The 19,441-nt window shown below is 47.6% G+C and overlaps 1 protein-coding gene across 8 annotated transcripts in view; it reads left to right on the top strand.

Moving 5' to 3' along the window:
• The window catches only part of NELL2 (neural EGFL like 2), a 398,722-nt gene that overhangs the window by 240,495 nt on the left and 138,786 nt on the right, over positions 1 to 19,441 (top strand). For all 8 annotated transcript variants that reach the window (XM_070049719.1, XM_070049717.1, XM_070049716.1 and 5 more), the window contains one exon: positions 19,258 to 19,383. In XM_070049719.1, coding sequence (XP_069905820.1) covers positions 19,258 to 19,383 — 126 coding nt within the window. The remainder of the gene's footprint in view (positions 1 to 19,257; positions 19,384 to 19,441) is intronic.

The following is a 19,441-nucleotide window of genomic DNA, read 5'->3' as shown; positions in this document are numbered from 1 at the left end:
GGACCATTCCAGGTCAATTGTATATTGATGTCCTTATAGAGATGAACTTTGAGAAGATCATTATATTTGAGAGTTTATTTAATGTGCTTCTGCCTAGAAAGATGCATGATTCAAACTATTCCTGCGTATCAGAATGGCTTTAGCTTCTACCAGTTTCTCAACATTGCACTGCAGGTATTTCAGGTTAGATAACATTGTTGAGCGAGGCTCTTATGTTCATAGCATCTGAGTGACACCTGCGACATTGCATCTGAGTAACACCTGCACCTGCCTACACTCCCAGTCTAACAAGCCACGGTCTCCAGACCTTGCCACACTTCCCCTGGGGGCTGTTGTATTCCCCCCTCCAAAGGGGAGGCATTGGTTTTTTATTGTGTAGAGAACTGGAGCTCTGTTGTGTATGTGTGACCCCATCCTGGGTCTGTGGCATGTGATTCTTCTGAGGGCTTTGGTTTTATGCTGAAGTGAGGAGGGTGAGGAGAGGGTGAGGAGAGGCTGCCTGACCCTTTGGACAGCTGTCCACATGCTATGGTCGGGGAGACAGAATGTGATTGATGATGGGGTAGAAGGAAAACTCAAATTAATACAGATACAAGGTTATCATAGGGCCTCGGGACCAAAGCACTTTACTCCATTTCTCCATTTCTGAGTCATTGCGAACGTGTTTGTGAAGACAAACGCCATATGATGGTTGAAGGGTTTTGTAGTTTGGGGTGAGAGTGATTTCAAGGGATGAAACAGAAATGGGATATCTCCCGGCTGCAGTCAGGACTCGGGGGGCCTGGACAAGGCCCTGCATGTGCCCAGGCGCAGGACGGTGGGTGCTGATAGTGACAGGGTGGGTGTTCCTGAACCCGTGGGGAACCCCCAAGGCACCCCCAGCTGTGTCAGGCAGAGGTTGGAAGTGAACCTCATTCAGTGGCAGCCAGGAAAGCAGGGCCACACAGAGGTGACAAGGATTGGGCTCCTGCTGCCACTGTGAGTTCTTTCCGCACACTCTTCCCAAGGGATTTCCAACCTTTGCATCTGTTGTTATAGGACAAAAACATTACAGGATGCCAAGGTTAAACAAATATTATTTTGGGTTGTTTTTTGTTAGATAGTGGTGTTGGTAATGAAAAATGGATAAGAGTGGATTACTTCCCTTGTGTTTAATTTGTTTAATATTTAAATTTTAATTTTGTTTTTTGGACAGGCAGAGTTAGAGAGAGAGACAGAGAGAAAGGTCTTCCTTCCATTGGTTCACTTCCCAAATGGCCGCTGCGCCGATCTGAAGCCAGGAGCCAGGTGCTTCCTCCTGGTCTCCCACAGATTCCGTATAATTCAGATGCAGTTTTAACAATATAATGATATTCCCGTCATCCCTGCTGCCATCCTCCCCTACTGCTCTCTCCCACCCTCCTTCCCTTATCGTTTCTTTTTAGTTTTTGAAATCACATATTTTAAATTTACATTACAGCAAAAAGGCTTAATATGTAATACTTTTCTGAATAATACGTTTAGTGATTAGAAAGCAAAAAGACCCTAGCTAGAGTACAGCAATTATAAATGATAATTGAATGGAGAAATGGCAATTTCACCCATTTTTAGTAAATTTTAAAGTAATTATAGATCATTGAAACTATACTAGTGTAACGTTCTTAACCATTGGTTTCACGAAAGTATAAAACAAATTTTCCCAAAACTGTATTTTCAGCAATAGTGATGTACACAGACATTTCTCTCCCCCCACCCACCACCATTTCCCTCCTTCGCTCCCTCCCTCCATCTTCCTCCCCCTGCCTCTTTCAGCTTTCGCTCTCACATATAACAGAGAACAAATGGTATTTGTCTTTGTCCAGATTATTTCACTCAACATAATGTCTTCCAGTTGCATCCATTTTGTTGTAAATGGTAGAATTTCATTGTCCTTTGATAGCTGAATAATATTGCATTGTGTACACATACCATGTTTCTTTATCCATTCATCTGATGATGGGCATTTTGGTTAATTCCAAATTTGGGCTGTGGTGAACAGTGCTGCTATAAACATGGTGGTGCAGTCATCTCTTTCACACGTGTCCATGTCTTTGGGGTATACCCAGTAGTGGGATTGCTGTATCATATGGCAAGTCTATTTCTAATTTTTTAAGAAATCTCCACATTGTTTTTCACAGTAGCTACACTAATTTACATTCCCACCAGCAGTGTGAAAGAGGTCCCCTTTGTCCTCACCAGCATTTGTTACTCTCTGTGTTTCGGATCTTACCTGTTCTGGTAGGGGTGAGGTCATATCTCATTGTGGCTTTGATTTGCATTTCGCTAATGGATGATTTGAGCGTTTTTTCATATATCTGTTGGCCATTTGTATTTCTTCTCTGGAGAACTGTCTGTTAGATCCTTTTCCAATTTCTTAGCTGGATTGGTTGTTTTTGTTGTTGAGTTTAGAAAGTTACTGAGGGGCCAGCACTGTAGCATAGCAGGTAAAGCTGCCACATGCAGTGCCAGCGTCCCATTTGGTGCCAGTTGAAACCCCAGCTGCTCCACTTCCCATCCAGCTCTCTGCTATGGCCTGGGAAAGCTGTACAAGATCAGGCTCCTGCACTGGCATGGAAAGACCCGGAGGAAGCTCCTGGCTCCAGGCTTTGGATCCGTGCAGCTCTGGCCATTGTGGCCAATTGGGGAGTGAACCAGCAGATGGAAGACCTCTCTCTCTCTCTCTGTCTCTCTCTCTCTGTCTCTACTTTTCTTTCTGTGTAACTCTGACTTTCAAATAAATAATTAAATCTTTTTTAAAAAGTTGCTGATATATTTTGGATGTTAATCCTTTGTCAGATAGGTAGCTTGCAAATATTTTTCTGTTGGGTATCTTTGTTGATTGTTTCCTTTGCCATAGAGAAGATTTTGAGTTTGATGAAATCCCATTTGTTTAGTTTTGCTTTGGTTGTCTGTGCTCTGGGGATCTTGTTCAAGAAGTCGTCTCCTATACCAATGTCTTGAAGTGTTTCCCCTATGTTTTCTTTAAGCTGCTTCATAGTCTGAGGTCTTAAATTTAGGTCTTGGGTCCATCTTGAGATGATTTTTGTATGTAGTGAAAGGTATAGATCTAATTTCATTTTTCTACATAAACACACCTGGTTTTTCCAGACTACTTGCTGAAGAGATTATCTCTACTCCAGTGTATAGTCTGGATACTTTGGTCAAAAATCAATTGGTTGTATGTATGTGGATTGATTTGTGGGCTCTCTATTCTGCCCCATTGATCCATGCACTGGTTTTTATGCCAGCACCATGCTTTCAGCCTTTCTCCATTCAGTATGATAGTGGCTGCTGGTTTATTTCAAATAGATTTTAATTTGCAGGTGTACTCCTTGTATACGTAATTTGTGAAGAGTTTTTATCATGAAGGGGTGCATATCAAGTGCTTTCTGTGTGTCTGTTGGGATGACCATATGGTTTTTGTTCATCGTTCTGTTGATGGGATGTATGTGGTTTAATGATTTGTGAATGTTGAATCTTCCATGCATTTCCTTGTACTTACCTTTTGACAGTTTGACTACTGTATGCCTTGGAGATCCTTTTTGGTTGAGTCTCTTGGGGCCCTTTGAGCTTCTTTTATCTAGATGTCCATGTCTCTTCAAGACCTGGGAAATTTTCAGCTATTATCCACTTAACAGTTTCTCAATGCCTTTTTCCTTTTCTTCTCCTTCAAAAATACCCATAATACAAATATTTGGTCATTTAATGGTATCCCATTTTTTGTGTAAATTTTCTTCCTACTTAATTTTTTTCTGATTGGGTTATTTCAAGTCTTTGAGATCAGAAATTCTTTCCTTTACTTCGTCAGTTCTGCTGTTAAAGCTCCCAACTGTTTTTTTTTTTTTTCATTTCACTGATTGAAGATTTCATTTCCAAAATTTCTATTTGGCTCTTCTTAATTTGTTTTATCTCCTTAGTAATATTTTAATTCGTGTCACTCATTGATTTCCCCATTCATTTAATTTGTCTGTCTGTATTCTCTTGAATCTTATTGAATGTCCTTACAATCATTATTTTAAATTCTATATCTGTCATTTCACAAATTTCCTTCAGTTTAGATTCTAATTCTGGAGCAATATTGTGTTGTTTTTGTGGTGTCATGCTAATTTTACTCTTTGTTTGTCCTGTGTTCTTACGTTGATGTCTGCACACCTGCTGTACTTGTGCCTTCTATATGAAGTCATTTTATTGGAAAAGAGTTTATGGTTTAGCTGGAATACAGGTATCACTTGGCTTGCTGCTTTGGCTTTGTTTCTAGGTTTAACCCATGGGTATAGTTCCTTAGTTACTTCTTTTGTCTTGATCACTGTCAGATGTGTCTATAAGTGACACAGTGGTCTAGGCAGCTGCATTTCCTAGGGATAGAAGTGTGGCTTTGAGATGAATGTGGGTTTCCTGCAGTGTGTATCTTTGGTCCACAGAGTTTAGTGTCAGTCTCCCTGGTGATGATGATAGCCAGGGTCTAGCTGTTGGTGCTGAGGGAGACAAAGGTGGCTGTGTCCTTGTCCTTTTGACAAACTTGAGTGAAGCTGGGGCTTGTGTTACCAACTGCTGTGGCTGGAGGACTGTGACGTGGATGGACCCTTCCTCAGGTTCTGCTAACAGAGTGCAGCTGGTACTGTGGCCTAGAACACCAGCAGCCTAGACCTTGGGCTGCATCCTTGGACTGGGGGACGTGAACTAAACCCTGCTGTAGTCCAGAGGGTGACGTCAGCTGCACAGGAGATTTTGCCTTGGGAGGGCAGGAGTTCCGAGTTGGGGAGTGCAGGTGGGTTCTTACCTTCGGTCCACCAGTAGATTCCAGTGAATTTGAGAAATTTAGAACTTATTGTTACAGTCCTGGTGTTGCAGGGTACGGTGGTGTCATTGATAGATTTACCGGGGTGGGATGGATTTTTTAATGGCCTGCTTCTGCTTTTAGCTCCCAGAAGCTAAGGCCAACTTCCCTGACTGAGTCCGAGTGCCTGAGCGTAGTTCTGGGGCTAATGCCCAAAACTCCCACAGTTGCTGGATCCAGGGCATCTGTCCTTTGCCTCACATGTTGTCCTGATTCCAACGCCGATGCTGGTGGGAGCAGCACAGAGGTGCTGCGCAGTGTGGAGGAGGGGCAGAAAGGAAAGCAGTGAGGCTTCCCCGCTGCAAGCCCGATGCCTGTCCGACCATCAGCTCTGCGCACGGAAGTGACAGGCACTGGGAGTCTGTGGAACGCCCACAGCTAAGACTGTGAGTGGCAGTGGTGAGGCAGCATCTTCCTGCTTCGATATGGTGGGATGGCTGTGCTGCAGGACTGGCTGCAGCAGTGTCCCTGTCTTCTCTCTCCTTGTCCCATGGAGTCTTGCTATTTTTTCACCTCATTGGCAAAAGTTTCCATCAGACCACTGGAAATGCAGTCCTTCGTTTGTCCTTTTAGGATTTCAGAGCAACCCAAGTTAGAGGGGCTCTACCCCATTCAGCCATCTTAGATCCCCCAAATCAGTCTCATTGTCTAAAGGGTTCTGAATGGGTATTTTATACATTTACATAGGTGCCTGCCTGTAATCACTTTTAAAAATGTATGTCAGAAGAAATTGAGCAATTTAACAGACAAATGATTAGAAATTGTTTATGTGGAACAGATACAGATCTTTCCATTTTTGACACATGGAATAGTTGTGATGTTATAGAAGGAACATGGCTCAGGAAGACAGAGGTTTAGTCCCTCCCTTTGCAGTTGACGTGACTATTGGACCTGTGCACGCCACTTCACTTGCCTCAGCCTCAGTATTCTCGCCTGTGGAATGGGGACACTTTGTCTCCCAAGGTTGTTGGGAAAGTAGAGGTTAAATAAGACCAATTACACTACAGCATCTTCCATATATACCAATCCTTGGTAAAACCTCATCACTAAATGTGGGTTTCCCACCTGTGCTTAATACTGCTGGTGTATCAGCACAGACAACATGATTTTATTTTAGGGAAAAACTATTACGGCCTGATTGGTTTGGAATTTGATCTGGCAGTACTCTTCTGTAATGTCTTAAGTGTTAGTTCTCTCTCTCTCTCTCTCTCTCTCTCTCTCTGTAACTCTGTCAAACAAATAAATAAATTTTTAAAAATGCCATTTCTGAGATCGTTTAGCTACTTGAGTAACTGTGTTACATTGGATCATCTCCAAAACTAAAGTACTTTGTGCCAAATTCTCTTTCTGATTTGAGTAATATTGGAGCCAGTGCTTGGCTATGGAGGATATATAATCCATCCTTGTTTTGTAATTATGTTTCAAGTCTTTAAATGTAACCATGGGGATTCATGTTATTTTCCTGTAAATGAATATGAGGTTAAAATACTTTATAATTACCCATGCCTGTAGCTGTTTATTAATATTAGGAAGTATCTGGGAACTAAGCAATTCATTTTAAACAAAGTGGCTTCAGGCATCTTGTGTCAAGCATTACAATTTTTTTCATTAGAAAGATGCAAATTATCTTAAAAAAAAAAAAAAACAACCTCCCTAGAAAGGAGCCCATCTGAAGTAACACATAAGGTGTCAAATGATTAACAATATTTTTTTAAAAATTGATAGAAAAAGTATTTTTGGAACTCCATTAAGTTTAAGGTCAGGTGTACAAAGAGATCCAGTTACAAGCATCAGCTGTAGCTTGCCTTCCAAGAAATCTGAGTCACGTGTCCTAGTTACATTTGTTAAAAGTGCTGAAGTCACGTAATGGTTTCCTGCTGGAAGTGGGACACAACAGTTAGCATTTCTTTTACAATTCTCTTCCTATTTTGTCTGTTCATTATCTTTCAAAAAGAAGAGCCAACTGCAGTGTTAATAAGATTAGCATGTTCATCAAGGACATCTGTCAAATGCTGAGAGATAAGAGAAGAAAGTGTGGGTATGATTCATGGCAGGAACACAGTACAGCCAGAACTATGTCAGGTTTGCAGAGACAAAAATAAATTGACCTTGACTTCAGTGGTCCTGAGGTTGCAGTGGTGCCTGCTGTGAGAACAAAGAATGGAGCAGTACAGTCAAAGCGGCAGAAATAGGGTAAATGTTAGGTCCATTATTGGTGTCCTGAGGAGAAGCAGGGAGACGTTTGTAGGAGATGGCCATAACTGTGGGTTTTGGGACATGGTTGCCAAGTTGAGTGAATGAGACAGAGAAGAAAGAGACATGGGAGTTGTCTGGTGGAAGAGGAGAGGCCCAGTGTGACTGGGCTGGTAGCTGTTCCCTGGTGAATGAGCCCGGTGTGTGTTGGCACAAGCAGAGCTAGGAAGTTGGTGTTCTCTTGAGCTAACATGAAGTGTTGGCGAGGAAGCAAGGATGTGGCGGCTCTGAGTTGCATCTCTTATTCCTTGGTACCATATAAAGATAGGTATCCGGGATTTTAATAATATATCAATTTTTACTTTAAATTTAGCTTTAATTCTATTTTAAATGTCCTCTAAGTAACTTTCCTTTAATATGGAAAGTTTGTCCCTAAAATAATTTTTTGAGTTAATCACATCCTTAAATTAGGAGTATGACAGTGAAGACATGGGCTGATACAGAACATAGATATTGGTGCGTGAGGTGATAGTCATCGTCACCATTATGCACTGATTATGATTGTCAAATCTAGGAATTTGACCAGTGATTTGTATATCAAGGAAGAAGTGGGAGTTGGCATGGCTTCATATCTTTCATAAAAGCAGCGATTTGATGTGTCGATTAATCTAATAGCTCTGAATGATTTGAATATTGTTAGGACTGAAATCCTTGTTTTCTAACAAAATGAATGTATGTTGAGTTAGTGTTTAATATTTAGAAGTACTTGTCTGCCTTTTGGAAAGAAAGTAGTTCAGCCTGATGAATTCACAGCTCCAACATGGAAAGGCAATCATTCCGGTGTCCCTCAATTTCCGGCAAGCTGGATTCCGCCAAGGCAGCTGCTCGTCAGCCACCACAGGCAGAGAAGAGTGCAGGAGTAGAGCAGACGGGCTCTCCTCGGCCGCCCTGGGAGTGGGACCTGGCCTGCAGCTCTGATTCCGACTGGGAGAGAAGAGCGAGCAGGGGAAAAGCGAGATGTGACTTGGAGGCTGCAGGAGTGTTAGTGGGCTGCACGACCGACCGAGGCAGGGCCACGTGGTGCAGAGTGCTGGGGAGTCACAGTGATTCTGCTCCGACTTTGCCACCCACTGACTTGGGGAAGCTTCCCAGTCTTGCACAAGTCACCCCTTGTCACACAGTTTGCATGAGAATAGTGTGAGCTGTGTGTGATAGGTTCCTTTACGTGCAGCCTGCCATGCAGGTGTCAGGTGTCTGATGGAGCTGGCAGCTCTGCTGCTGCCACCCTGGCCTGGCCTGTACTCTGCTTAGCAGCTTCCCTGTGGCCCCTCAGTGTCCTCACATTTCCTGCAGGGACCGTGACAAACTCCAGTGTCCTCTGAGCAAGAACTGTTCTTACCCACAAAACAGAAACAGCACCTTGTTCCTCCAGCTGTTCCTACTGCGTGCTTCACACCATCAGGGGCCCTTCTACTTGCAGAGGTCAGAATCAGCCTTGCTCCACCAGGCTGCTCTGTAACCCGCACGCAGGCCTCTCCTCGTCCTCCTTGGCTTCCATTTTCTCCAGTGCTCAGCCTCCGAATCTGTCTTCAGAGGAAACTCAAAGCTGGCTTTTAGCTTCTGTTTGCCCTGTCCAATCAGCAGTTGTTACTATTGAAGGTTTATTTATTTTATTTGAAAGACAGGTAGACAGAATAAGACAAAGGATTTCCCATCTATTGGTTCACTCTCAGATGCCCACACCATGTAGGTCTGGGCCACGCTGAATCAGGAGGTGGGGATGCGTTCTGGGTCTCCCCCATGAGTGGCAGGGGTTCAGCTACATGAGCCATCACCTGCTGTATGTCAGGGTGCACGTTGCTAGCAGAAAAGTGGACTTGAACCCAGGCACTGCAGTATGGGATATGACCACCCCAAGAGGTTCCTTAACTGCTAGGCTAAATGCCTACCCCCACCCAGCATTTGAAAATGCTTCCTTTCTCTTCAACCCTGCAGCTTTTCTAGCTTCTGTATCATCTGTATCATAGCCTCTCTCCCCACGATACTTAGTCGCGCTCCGTTCTACTTCCATTCATTCCAGACCCTCTGCTTTAATCACTTCAGCCTAGATGTTTCATCTGACATCTGCTCCAAACTGCTTTCACCAAGGTCACCGATGACTTCGGTATTGAAGTCAGGTGTTCCAAGTCTGTATTTCACTTGACCTCTATGCAGCAATTAATTCTATTGATCACTTCCCCTTTAAACATTTGCTTACCTTGTCTTGATGATAGTACACTGTATTGATCAGGGTTCTGAGTTGCAAACAAAGGAATCCACTGACAGTTGAAGCAGAGGAGGAGTGAGATGAAGGATGTAGGCAGTACACAGTGGATGTGGGAGGACTGGAGAGCAGGATTAGATAGCAGTCCACCAAGACTACACCTGTTGCATCCGCAGGCAGATCCCACTGTGCGCTTGTCACTGATGATGCCCGGGACTGGACTGCAGGAGCTAAGCCCTGGCTTCCACCCCGTGCTGGAAGCCTGCTCCTGTGATTGCTAGAAGGTAGTAAAACTCATCTGCAAAGTTCTCTTCTGAGTTGAGTTTTTGCGTGAGTGCCCTGATTGGTAGACCTAGGTCACAGGCCTCCACATAGACTTCTGAGGACACTGAAAGCTTGGAATGGGATCTTGATCTTGGGATTTCCCCATCCAGGTGTGTTCAAAAGATGGAGGCTGAGCACCACTGATGTCCACCTTTGTCCAGCATATGTCCAGGTTTCCTGATGCCTCTCCCAGCAGTCTCCCTCCTTTCTTGTCCCTTAAATGTTCAAGTTCCCTGGACACTGTTTCTTCTCCCCTCACTCTGCACCTACTCTGTTGATGCCCTGTTGCACTGTGGCTTTAGTTGCTGTCTCCCAGATCTTGATCCCTGCCTGAGTGAGCGCTGGGCCCACATGCCTCACCCCATCTGGGGCCGTTCTGCTCAGAGAAGTCAGAATCAGCGTGTCTACACCAGGATGTTCTGTAACCCGCACGCAGGCCCTCCTTGCTGTTCAGTTAGAAAAGGAGGGTGTCGTGCTTGTGAGCTCCCTGCGGCATCTGCAGGCCTCCAGGAGTTGAGATCCCATGTGGTGTTTTCCAGTCTACCATACTCCCTCCAGAGACTCAAGGACTGAAACTAGAAGTGTGCTGCCAGTGTGATTCTTCTCCAGCCATTTACCCTGTGTTACAAGTGTGCTGCCAGTGTGATTCCTCTCCAGCCATTTACCCTGTGTGAGGAAGGTCTTGCTTAGAGTGCATGCCCTCTGGCTCCCCTGCTGAGTTCCTTCCAGAGTGCCAACATGCACACACACCTGTGCACCCATACCCTGTACATCCCCTGTTTTAGGGGCAGCATGTGTATGTAAGTCTGTTTGTACACATGCGTGCACACACATGCCCTATGCATGTGATTGTTCCGGCACATCCCTGTGTCTGGAAGGCTGCCCGTGGCAGTGAAGTCAGAGGTCATCTCAGGGAGTAGGTGTGGGAGAGCTGAGTGCCTGGGAGTTAGTGTTGTTGTCTGGTCTGTTGCACCTCTCAACTCTCCTACCATGAGCATGTAGGATATATTCAATAGTTGGCTCCAAAACTTTCAAGCAAGGAGGGTTACTTTGATAATAGGATCACGTCCGTGTGCAAGACCTCTCTGCACCTGCTTGCTTCACCAGCCATGGTGAGTGCTGTGCCGCCTCTCAGCCATGCCCAGCTCTCCCCATCTGGAGAGCTGGCTGGAAGTGCCCTCTTCTTCTTTGTCTTCCCTGGTGGCAAGACCTCTCCTCTGGTCTTGTGCTGACCGATGGGCCCACAAGAACAGTCCAGAGCCCTCAGGATGTTTTTGAGGTGCACTGTCGTTACACAACCCCCGCTGCACTGCCTCTGAGATTGGGCCGCCTGGTCAGAAAGCAGAGCTCTGCAAGGGGAGAGCTGCTCTCCTGGTGTGCACGTTAGTGTCGTGGGTAGGGGGATTTACTCAGTATTACACAGGTCAGCGTCACATGCTTCTGTCCCTACTCCTCAGTGTTACCAGTCGTGGAGGGGAGGGCATTGCAGGAGTGAGTTTCGTGGGTTCTTTTCCTCAGCTCAGTGCAAAAATAAAAAGCTGGAAAATAATTTGTAAAGAGGCAGACTTTAATTGGCAAGAGACAGAGAAAGCGTCTGGTCCGAGAGGAGACCTGGCGGAGTGCTGGAACCGGACCCTGGCTTTGAGGAGGTGTCCCGGGTTTTTAAGCCATTACTGTCTGCTCCTTGGGTCATCGTATTGGGAGTGCCCATTGGACGGGGGACTTCGAATACCGTAAGTTGTTTGGCTTGGGGCTGATGGAGATAGTGAGGATCTCCTGGAGATGGTTTGATTCTCCTGAGGGGCTCAGCCCCGTCTTTTGCCAGCTCTGGGTGAAAGATTGCACCCACCCTGAAGGTGTGATTTAAAACCGCAAGGTCACACATGCAGCACAAGAAGCTGTTACTGGTCGGTCGGTCAGGACACAGGCTTCCAGCCACAGCCGACAGCCTGCTGTGAAGAACATCCTACCTGTGTCTGAGGGGCCCGCAGACCCCAGCCCCACTGGCCGGCCTCACTTAGTATTCCACATCCCTCATCTTTCCCCAGTGATATGTTTTATGATCCACTCTGAACCCTGCCTCAAATTTTCCTGTAGCTTCTTTGTCTACATTTTTCTCTTTAAACTTGGGAGCCTCGAAGCTAAGAATAATCTAGTAAAAGTAGCAGGAACACTGCTAGGATGCCAGAGCGCTCACTCTTCTTGAAGGATGTACCATCTCATTTATAGCGAGTCAGGTTTAAAAATGGATGAAGTGGGGCCGGCACTGCGGTATAGCGGGTAAAGCCACTGCCTGCAGTGCCAGCATCCCATATGGGCGCTGGTTCGAGACCTGGCTGCTCCACTTCCCATCCAGCTCTCTGCTGTGGCCTGGGAAAGCAGTAGAAGATGGTGCAAGTCTTCGGGCTCTTGCACCTGCGTGGGAGACCTGGAAGAAGTTCTTGGATCCTTGGCTTTGGATCTGTGCAACTCCAGCCATTGCGGTCAACTGGGGGGTAAACCAGCAGATAGAAGACTCTCTCTCTCTCTCTCTCTCTCTCTCTCTCTCTCTCTGCCTTTCCTTCTCTCTCTATGTAACTGTGACTTTCAAGTAAAATAAAGAAATCTTTAAAAATGCATAAAGCAAGTATGTGAACATTATTTTGAGATGTCCAAAATCATATGATTCAGTTATATGTTTCAGTCATGCATTCATATGGAAACTTTAGTACATAAAAATTAATATTTGGGAGCATTGTTGGCATAGCAGGTTGAGCTACCTCTTGAGACAAGTGCACCCCACTTGACTGCTCTGCTTTAGATCTGGCTCCCTGCTGATGCTCCTAGGAAGACAGCGGAAGATGGCCTGAGTGTTTGCTCATGTGGGAGACCCAGGCAGAGTCCTGCTCCTGGCTTGGGCCTGGACCAGACCTGGCTGTTCTGGACATCTGGGGATTGAACCTGTGGGTAGAAGATCGCTCGCTCGCTCTTCTAACTATCTGTCTTTCAAATAAATAAGTACATCTTTTAAAAAAATGATAAACTTATTAATGCCACGGACTTTAAAATACAGGATTGTTCCCAATTCCTTTCAATGTGGGCTTATTTGTAAATGGCATTTTAATTTATTCTTTACTGATTTTTTTTTCACTGGGCAGCCTGCTTATACTTACAAACTTGGTGTTCTTTAAAAAAGCTCTTATCCTTTCAGATCTCTTTCTCAGGGGCTTTTCTCAGCACTTGGCCTTTCTCTGGCACGGCCCAGCCAGTGTCACTCCGCCACACGGCCAGGGCTTGGCGTTGGTGCACACGGCATCTTCCGTGCTCTTCCTGTGCAGGGTCCTCACAGCCCAGCTCTGTGACTCCACGATTTTATTGGCTGAACAAGAAAGCATTAGTATTCATTAGCATGCTAATATAATCCGCTTATGGGTGAAATTGAGATAAATGCTGTAGCTGTAGAAATCCCACATGTCTTTGCAAATAGCTGCAGTGATAGCCCAGGTATGAGGTGGCGTGGCTGGGTGTGGAGGAGGAGCATGGGGGAGGAGGTGATGCCCAGGTGGTGCGTCCCAGTGTAGTCTGGGGACAGGTTCAGAGCCCACTGGGGCAGGCTTGGGGCGACTGCTGTGCAGGCTTCCGTCTCTCACACCACCACCACTGCCCCTGCACAGCTCTCCCAGCTCACGTCGGAGGGGTCTGGGTTCCTCTGTGTGGCTCTCACAGGCTCTGTGATCTGCTGCCTGACACAGCTCTCACTTGTGTGTGGCTCTTCTTCTGCTTCTGTTCCTTCAGTGGGGGATTACTGGGTTAGGATAGATAGAATCAGATCTAGAATCTGTGATTCTGAATAATTACAAAGTTGGCCTTAGCCTCAGATAGGATAAAAAGGAATTTATAAATTTTGAAATTCCTGCTTTTAAAATAGACCAACTTGAATGATCTTGGGGCAAGCAAAGTTATTCAAGTACAGGATTTGCACTTGACTTTGGCTTGTTGAGTTTGGTGGAACAAGACTTGTGCTCCTTACAAAATGCGGAGGAATCAGAATCCATCGCAGTTATAAATGTCATGTCCCCTTTGTTAGACTAGAAAACTTTGAGGGCGGGTAGTGACTGCAAAGTTACCTTTCAGTGGCCAGGTCAATGCCTGTCAGAGCTGTAGGAGATTGAGGTCCAGGAGAGTGCGGCGCCTCCACCGTGAGAGGCTGTTCTGCCAGCCTGGTGGGTGCTCCCTTTCCTGCAGAGCCCCTGGTGGGGTGAGTGCGCAGCTGCTGTATCCTGGGAAGACAGTGGAGTCACTGCCCTTGTGAGTCAGGCGGAGTCCATTCAGCAGACGCTAAGCCAGGGCCAACCCTTCTGAACCTTCCTCTGCAGTGGAAGCAGAGAGCAGGCGTAGAGTGTGTGTGATGCTCTGGGGCCCACAGGAGTGTGCAGGGCCTGGGCTGGGGAGGCCACTGGGGCAGGTGAGGTTCAGTGACCTTTAGTAGTCCTGAAAGGGCTCCTTCCTGGATTTGCATCTCTCCCCCAGCTCCTCAGCTGAAGGTGTAGTCCTCCTGTCAGTGCAGAGAAAGGGCCCCCTCATGTGTGCTGGACGTAGAGCTAAATCCACCACTCATCTCCTCTCCCGCAGTTGCATTGCCCTTGTTCTCCGGCACAGACTCCACTTGACGGGTTGCTCGTTGCTCCTCTGTATTCTGTGGACTTTGCCTCTGCTGCCGTCCTGGACTTGAATTCTGCAGTGTCCTGTGCGTCCCTGAGCCTGCCCTCCAGGGCAGCCCCAGCACTGTGTGGGGTCTTTGGTTTTACCCCTGCATCTTGTTCCGAATCCCCCTCAAGCCTGGCCGTACCAGGGCACACCCCTTAACTGCCTCCTTGCTTGGCCATCAGCCCTCCCTGGAGCATCAGTCATGCTGGGGATTTTCGGTTTGTTTTTGGCACCAGCATACTGGATCTCATGTTGCCACTTGTACAAATACAGTCTGGCTTCTTAGATCCCCTATCAGCTCCTCAGGTAGGCAGGAGGGCTGGGTTGTACAGTTATTTCCATCACCACATTTACAGGTGCTCGGGACAGACGAGCTCTGTGTTTAGACGATGGTCAGCTGTTCCTTATGTAGCATGCTTAGACTGTGCCGCTCCCTAGCGTCCGTGCCTCTGCTGTTTCCTCCAGCTAGAATTTGTCCTTTTCAACCAGTACAGTGCTCGGAACAGAGTGCATGTGCATGATGCGTTTACTAGGTACATGAAAGAAGCCTTAAGACACACACTAAGTATCTTGAAGCGTGTGGTTTGCTCGTGCCCGTGGTAGGTGTTCAGGAGGGAGCAGAGAAGATGATGTGACTTTTGTGGCCTGAGACTCATTTGACTTGCAGTGCCTTTTGTCAGGGACTCATGGGCCTCTCTTAGAGATACTGCTCCCTGGACTACAGCCTGTGAGGTGCTGGCCTAAAACAGGGATGGCACTCAAGTGGGTGATGAATCTCTGTCCTGGATTCTAAGCCTTTTCAGGCAGGCTCTGATTTTCAACTCTCTGTGCCATGCATTTCGGAAGGGCTGCTCAGGGCCACTGGACCAGCAAGGTGCACTGTTCTGGGCTCCGCAGTGCGCCCAGCTCCTTCGGGGCATCCGCTTGGCAGCCCTCTCCCACTGTCTGCAGCTCTTTCTGCTCGGAAGGAAGTCACAGAGTCCCAGTCTGCTGCGTGGTGCAAGCCTCCCATGGCTGCGTTTCTACTCTTGAGACCGTCCATATTTGACGTAGAAGACACCCAGCAAATGTGTAGAGAATTGAATTCAGTTGTCAGAATTTGTCTCATTAAGTTTTTGAGTTGGGATTTGGAGCTGCAGTTCACTCTGGATTAAATTTGAACGTGATTTCCAGCAGGTTACTTTGTAGTCATGGCATTTTGAGTGTGAGAGTATCCATATGTGTAAAGGGAAGTGGCATTTATGAGTCTGCGATCTTGGTACGTGAATGCCGCCCTTTGGGGAGTGCTCCCTCTGAAGAGAGCACAGGAGGAAGTCAGAGGAAGTAGCATGCCATCTGCAGTATGGTGGTTCTGTTGTGTTTGGTTTTGCAGTTTGTTTGTTTTTTTTTTTTTTTTTGACAGGCAGAGTAGACAGTGAGAGAGAGAGACAGAGAGAAAGGTCTTCCTTTGCCGTTGGTTCACCCTCCAATGGCTAACACGGCCGGCGCATTGCACTGATCCGATGGCAGGAGCCAGGAGCCAGGTGCTTCTCCTGGTCTCCCATGCGGGTGCAGGACCCAAGCACTTGGCCATCCTCCACTGCACTCCCAGGCCACAGCAGAGAGCTGGCCTGGAAGAGGGGCAACCGGGACAGAATCCGGCGCCCTGACCAGGGCTAGAACCCGGGGTGCCGGCGCCGCAAGGCGGAGGATTAGCCTAGCGAGCCGCGGTGCCGGCTTGGTTTTGCAGTCTCGCTTCCTGCTCCCTCACAGCACTGCTCCCAGTGTAGGCGGCTGCTTTATGTCTCTTGCTCATGAACCCAGTATGTCTCTGAGATCCAAATCGCTGAAGTTCTTAAGAGGGTTTATGCTAAGAGGCTTCTTGTTTTTGCTTTACAGCCTGACATTTGGGCTTTTTCTGACCATTTGTTAGCATAAAAGGGAAACATCTGCAAAATGAAACTGGAGAAGTTGGTGTCCGCCCGCCTGTGGGCTGGGTACCTGTGCTAACTGTGAGCGCTGGTGTTTGGGAGGCCAGCTTGCATTTGCATGGATTCTCCCCATTGTCCTTCATGAACCAAATTGTCTGCGAACCCCTGGCTGTCTGCAGGGTCCCGATGACACCAGTGACCCTTCGCCAGCTGCTCTGCCAGAACTTCAGTGCGGTCAGTTGTGCGTCACGCAAATGTTCCTGAAGGTGTCTGGGGCATCTCGCAAACACTTAGGAGTTCAGTTTCCCGAGTTTGGCGGCTGCTCGTGCCGTGTAGGCTTCCTCGGTAGGAACTGTGTGGTCTGTGCAGTGTTGCCGTGCCTGCTGCAAATGATGCTTTCTCATCTGGGACTTAGTTTCCTGCTCTGGGCACCAAAGCTGCATTCCTGGCTGTAGCAGGGACCATGATCTCCCAGCAGGAGCTGCTGCTGCTTCAGGAGTGCTGTGCAGTGCTCAGAGCAGTCCTCCCTCTGGTGACCACTGAGTTGTGGTCCTTACTCTCGTACCTTTCTTCCCTAAAGGTGAATTGTCTGGCCTGTGTAGTTCACAGCCGTAGGCTCCTGCCACAGCTGCCTGATAATGTTCACTTCTGCAGTCTCTGCTCATGGGCTGGGCCACAGCCGTCTGTGCAGGGAGCTGAGCATGCTCACAGCCCGTGAGGTTCCCATGTGACCTGAGGGTGCCAGCAGGTGAGTTTCCTTCAGACACCCCAGCATGCTTGCAGTGGAGTTTGGGCTTCCCTTGAATGTGGTGCTTTCCTGCTGTTGAGAAGGAGCACGGCCTCGTGGACAGGTGTCACTCCGGAGTGAGAAACGGCCATTCTGAAAATCCCCACACATTAGCCTTGAGGCACTCGTGCACACATTCTGTAGCATTTATTGATGAAGAACTGCCCTGGCCACCCTACAAGGTAGAGAGATACACTCAGTGATTCATTAGACCAGGAGTCATCAAAGTATGTCCTTGGAGATAAATCTGGCTCACTGCTGATTTTTAAAAATATATTTTGTTGGACTATCACCAGACTCATTCATTTATGCATTGCCTGTGACACCCACAGCCTACATTATTCACTGCCTGTCTCTACAGAAAAATTTTGCTGACCACTGCGTTAGGCTTACTATGGAGAATATTAAAAAAAAAAAAAGTAATTACCTGTGTTGCACCACAGACAATTAAATTAGACTTTGGGGTGAGGGTTTGGGAGTTGGTCCAAGAACCAGTGTGTTTAAAAGCATCCCAGAAGAATATAACGAGCAGACAAAGTTAAGAAACACTAAAGATAACCACTTACCCATGAGGTGTGTGTGTCTTATGGGGGAGGAGGAAGTTCACAGAAAGGAAAGATAATACTACAGTGACTTCTATCACAGAGAACTCAAGAGGTCCCTGGGAGCCCTGCGTGGGGAGCAGTGCACTTCCTTAAAGAGGTTTTCACAGGTGGGACGTTCCAGTGGATTCTCACAGGACAAATCCACGGTGTGCAGGATCCACTTGGGCGGCACTGGGATGGTGGTTCTTAGACAGCAGCAGGTGTCGAGACTCATAGGAAGGAGAGCAGCCCGTTATGGGATGACCAGCACTCAGAGTGGCCAGGCTGGTGAGCGTGGGGAGGAGAGTGAATCGGAGGGTAGAAAGCTGGGAAAGCTGTCTGGGGAGAGCTTCGTATGCCAAGATGAGAGGTTTAGAATTCGTGATGTTCACCACGGGATAGGATAGAAACTTGGTTCTGTCTAGGCCTCAGCTTTCCTTTCTGTGTTAGGTGTGGCTGGGTCAGGTGATCAGCAGCCCTGAGGTGCGGCTGGGTCAGGTGATCAGCAGCCCTGGGGTGCGGATGGGTCAGGTGATCAGCAGCCCTGGGGTGCGGCTGGGTCAGGTGATCAGCAGCCCTGGGGTGCGGATGGGTCAGGTGATCAGGAGCCCTGGGGTGCGGATGGGTCAGGTGATCAGCAGCCCTGGGGTGCGGCTGGGTCAGGTGATCAGCAGCCCTGGGGCGCGGCTGGGTCAGGTGATCAGCAGTCCTTTTCCTCTGAAACATGGGCTCCTGAGATTCTGTCAGGCGCATCTCTGGCTGCTTGCAGGGCTGGGAGTGTTGTTGGGGCTACAGGAATGACCTGGCCCTGGTGGTCTGCAGCTGCCCCATTGCTGATCATAGCGTGAATGGAATCAAAGCTGCTTTGTGGATTCATCAGAAAGGCGTGACAAGGCAGACTCTGCAAGGCAGTCCGTGTGGTCAACATGGAGAGTGCTGCCTAATGGAAAGACATGTGTGCACTACTTTCTCCGTACATGGAGAGGTGCCACAGGACGGGGACAGCATCGTTACCCATCAGGTTCCTCGGAGTCGGCACTCAGGCCTGTCGGGTTGACATCTCTAACTCTTCATTCTCAAACCTTGGTGTGTGAGTTACAAGATCTTCAGTATGACTGTGTTACCACTTCATTTTACTGCAGTGTGACTTCTCACCTGCAGCAGGTCTACCACACTGTGGCAGCTGTGCCTGCCTGTACCTCTGAAACACTGCGTGTTACTGGCTTCCCAGGCTAAGTGAAGTAATTCAGGTTCTGTCACAGGGTCTCCCGACACACACGGAACAGCCGTGATTCAGAGGATAATGTGCGGTGGGCTCCATGACGCAAGATCCTTGGACTTAGTCTTGCGTTGTGCTTTGTTTTTATCAAACACAGGTAGACACATGCACCAGAATTTCAAAAGGTATTTAGAATGGGGCACGATGATAGAGACCTATTTGAAACTCTAGGAAGATGCTTTGTAAAACACACACACACACACACACATACACACACAAACCCTCATGTGATTTCTGTCATTAGAGCATCAAACGTTCCCATTAAAGGGGGTTCTGGGTGCCGTTGGGTTGGTAGCTGTGCCCATCCCGTCCAGGACAGTTGCAGGGGACTCCAGAACAGGGGCCACCGCTCACCTCCCTGCCTTCTTCTCTGCAGACATGGACGAGTGTGCTGAGGGGCGCCACTACTGCCGCGAGAACACAGTGTGCGTCAACACCCCCGGCTCCTTCATGTGCGTCTGCAGGGCGGGCTACATCCGCATTGACGATTACTCATGTACAGGTGAGTGGTGGCATTAAGTTGTTTATATGCCTTAAGATTACTTTCAAAAGTTGCACTA

The sequence above is a fragment of the Oryctolagus cuniculus genome, chromosome 9 (genome assembly GCF_964237555.1).
Source record: "Oryctolagus cuniculus chromosome 9, mOryCun1.1, whole genome shotgun sequence".
Classification (NCBI taxonomy): domain Eukaryota; kingdom Metazoa; phylum Chordata; class Mammalia; order Lagomorpha; family Leporidae; genus Oryctolagus; species Oryctolagus cuniculus.
Note: the sequence above shows the minus strand (reverse complement) of the source record. Positions and strands in the feature narration are given on the sequence as shown.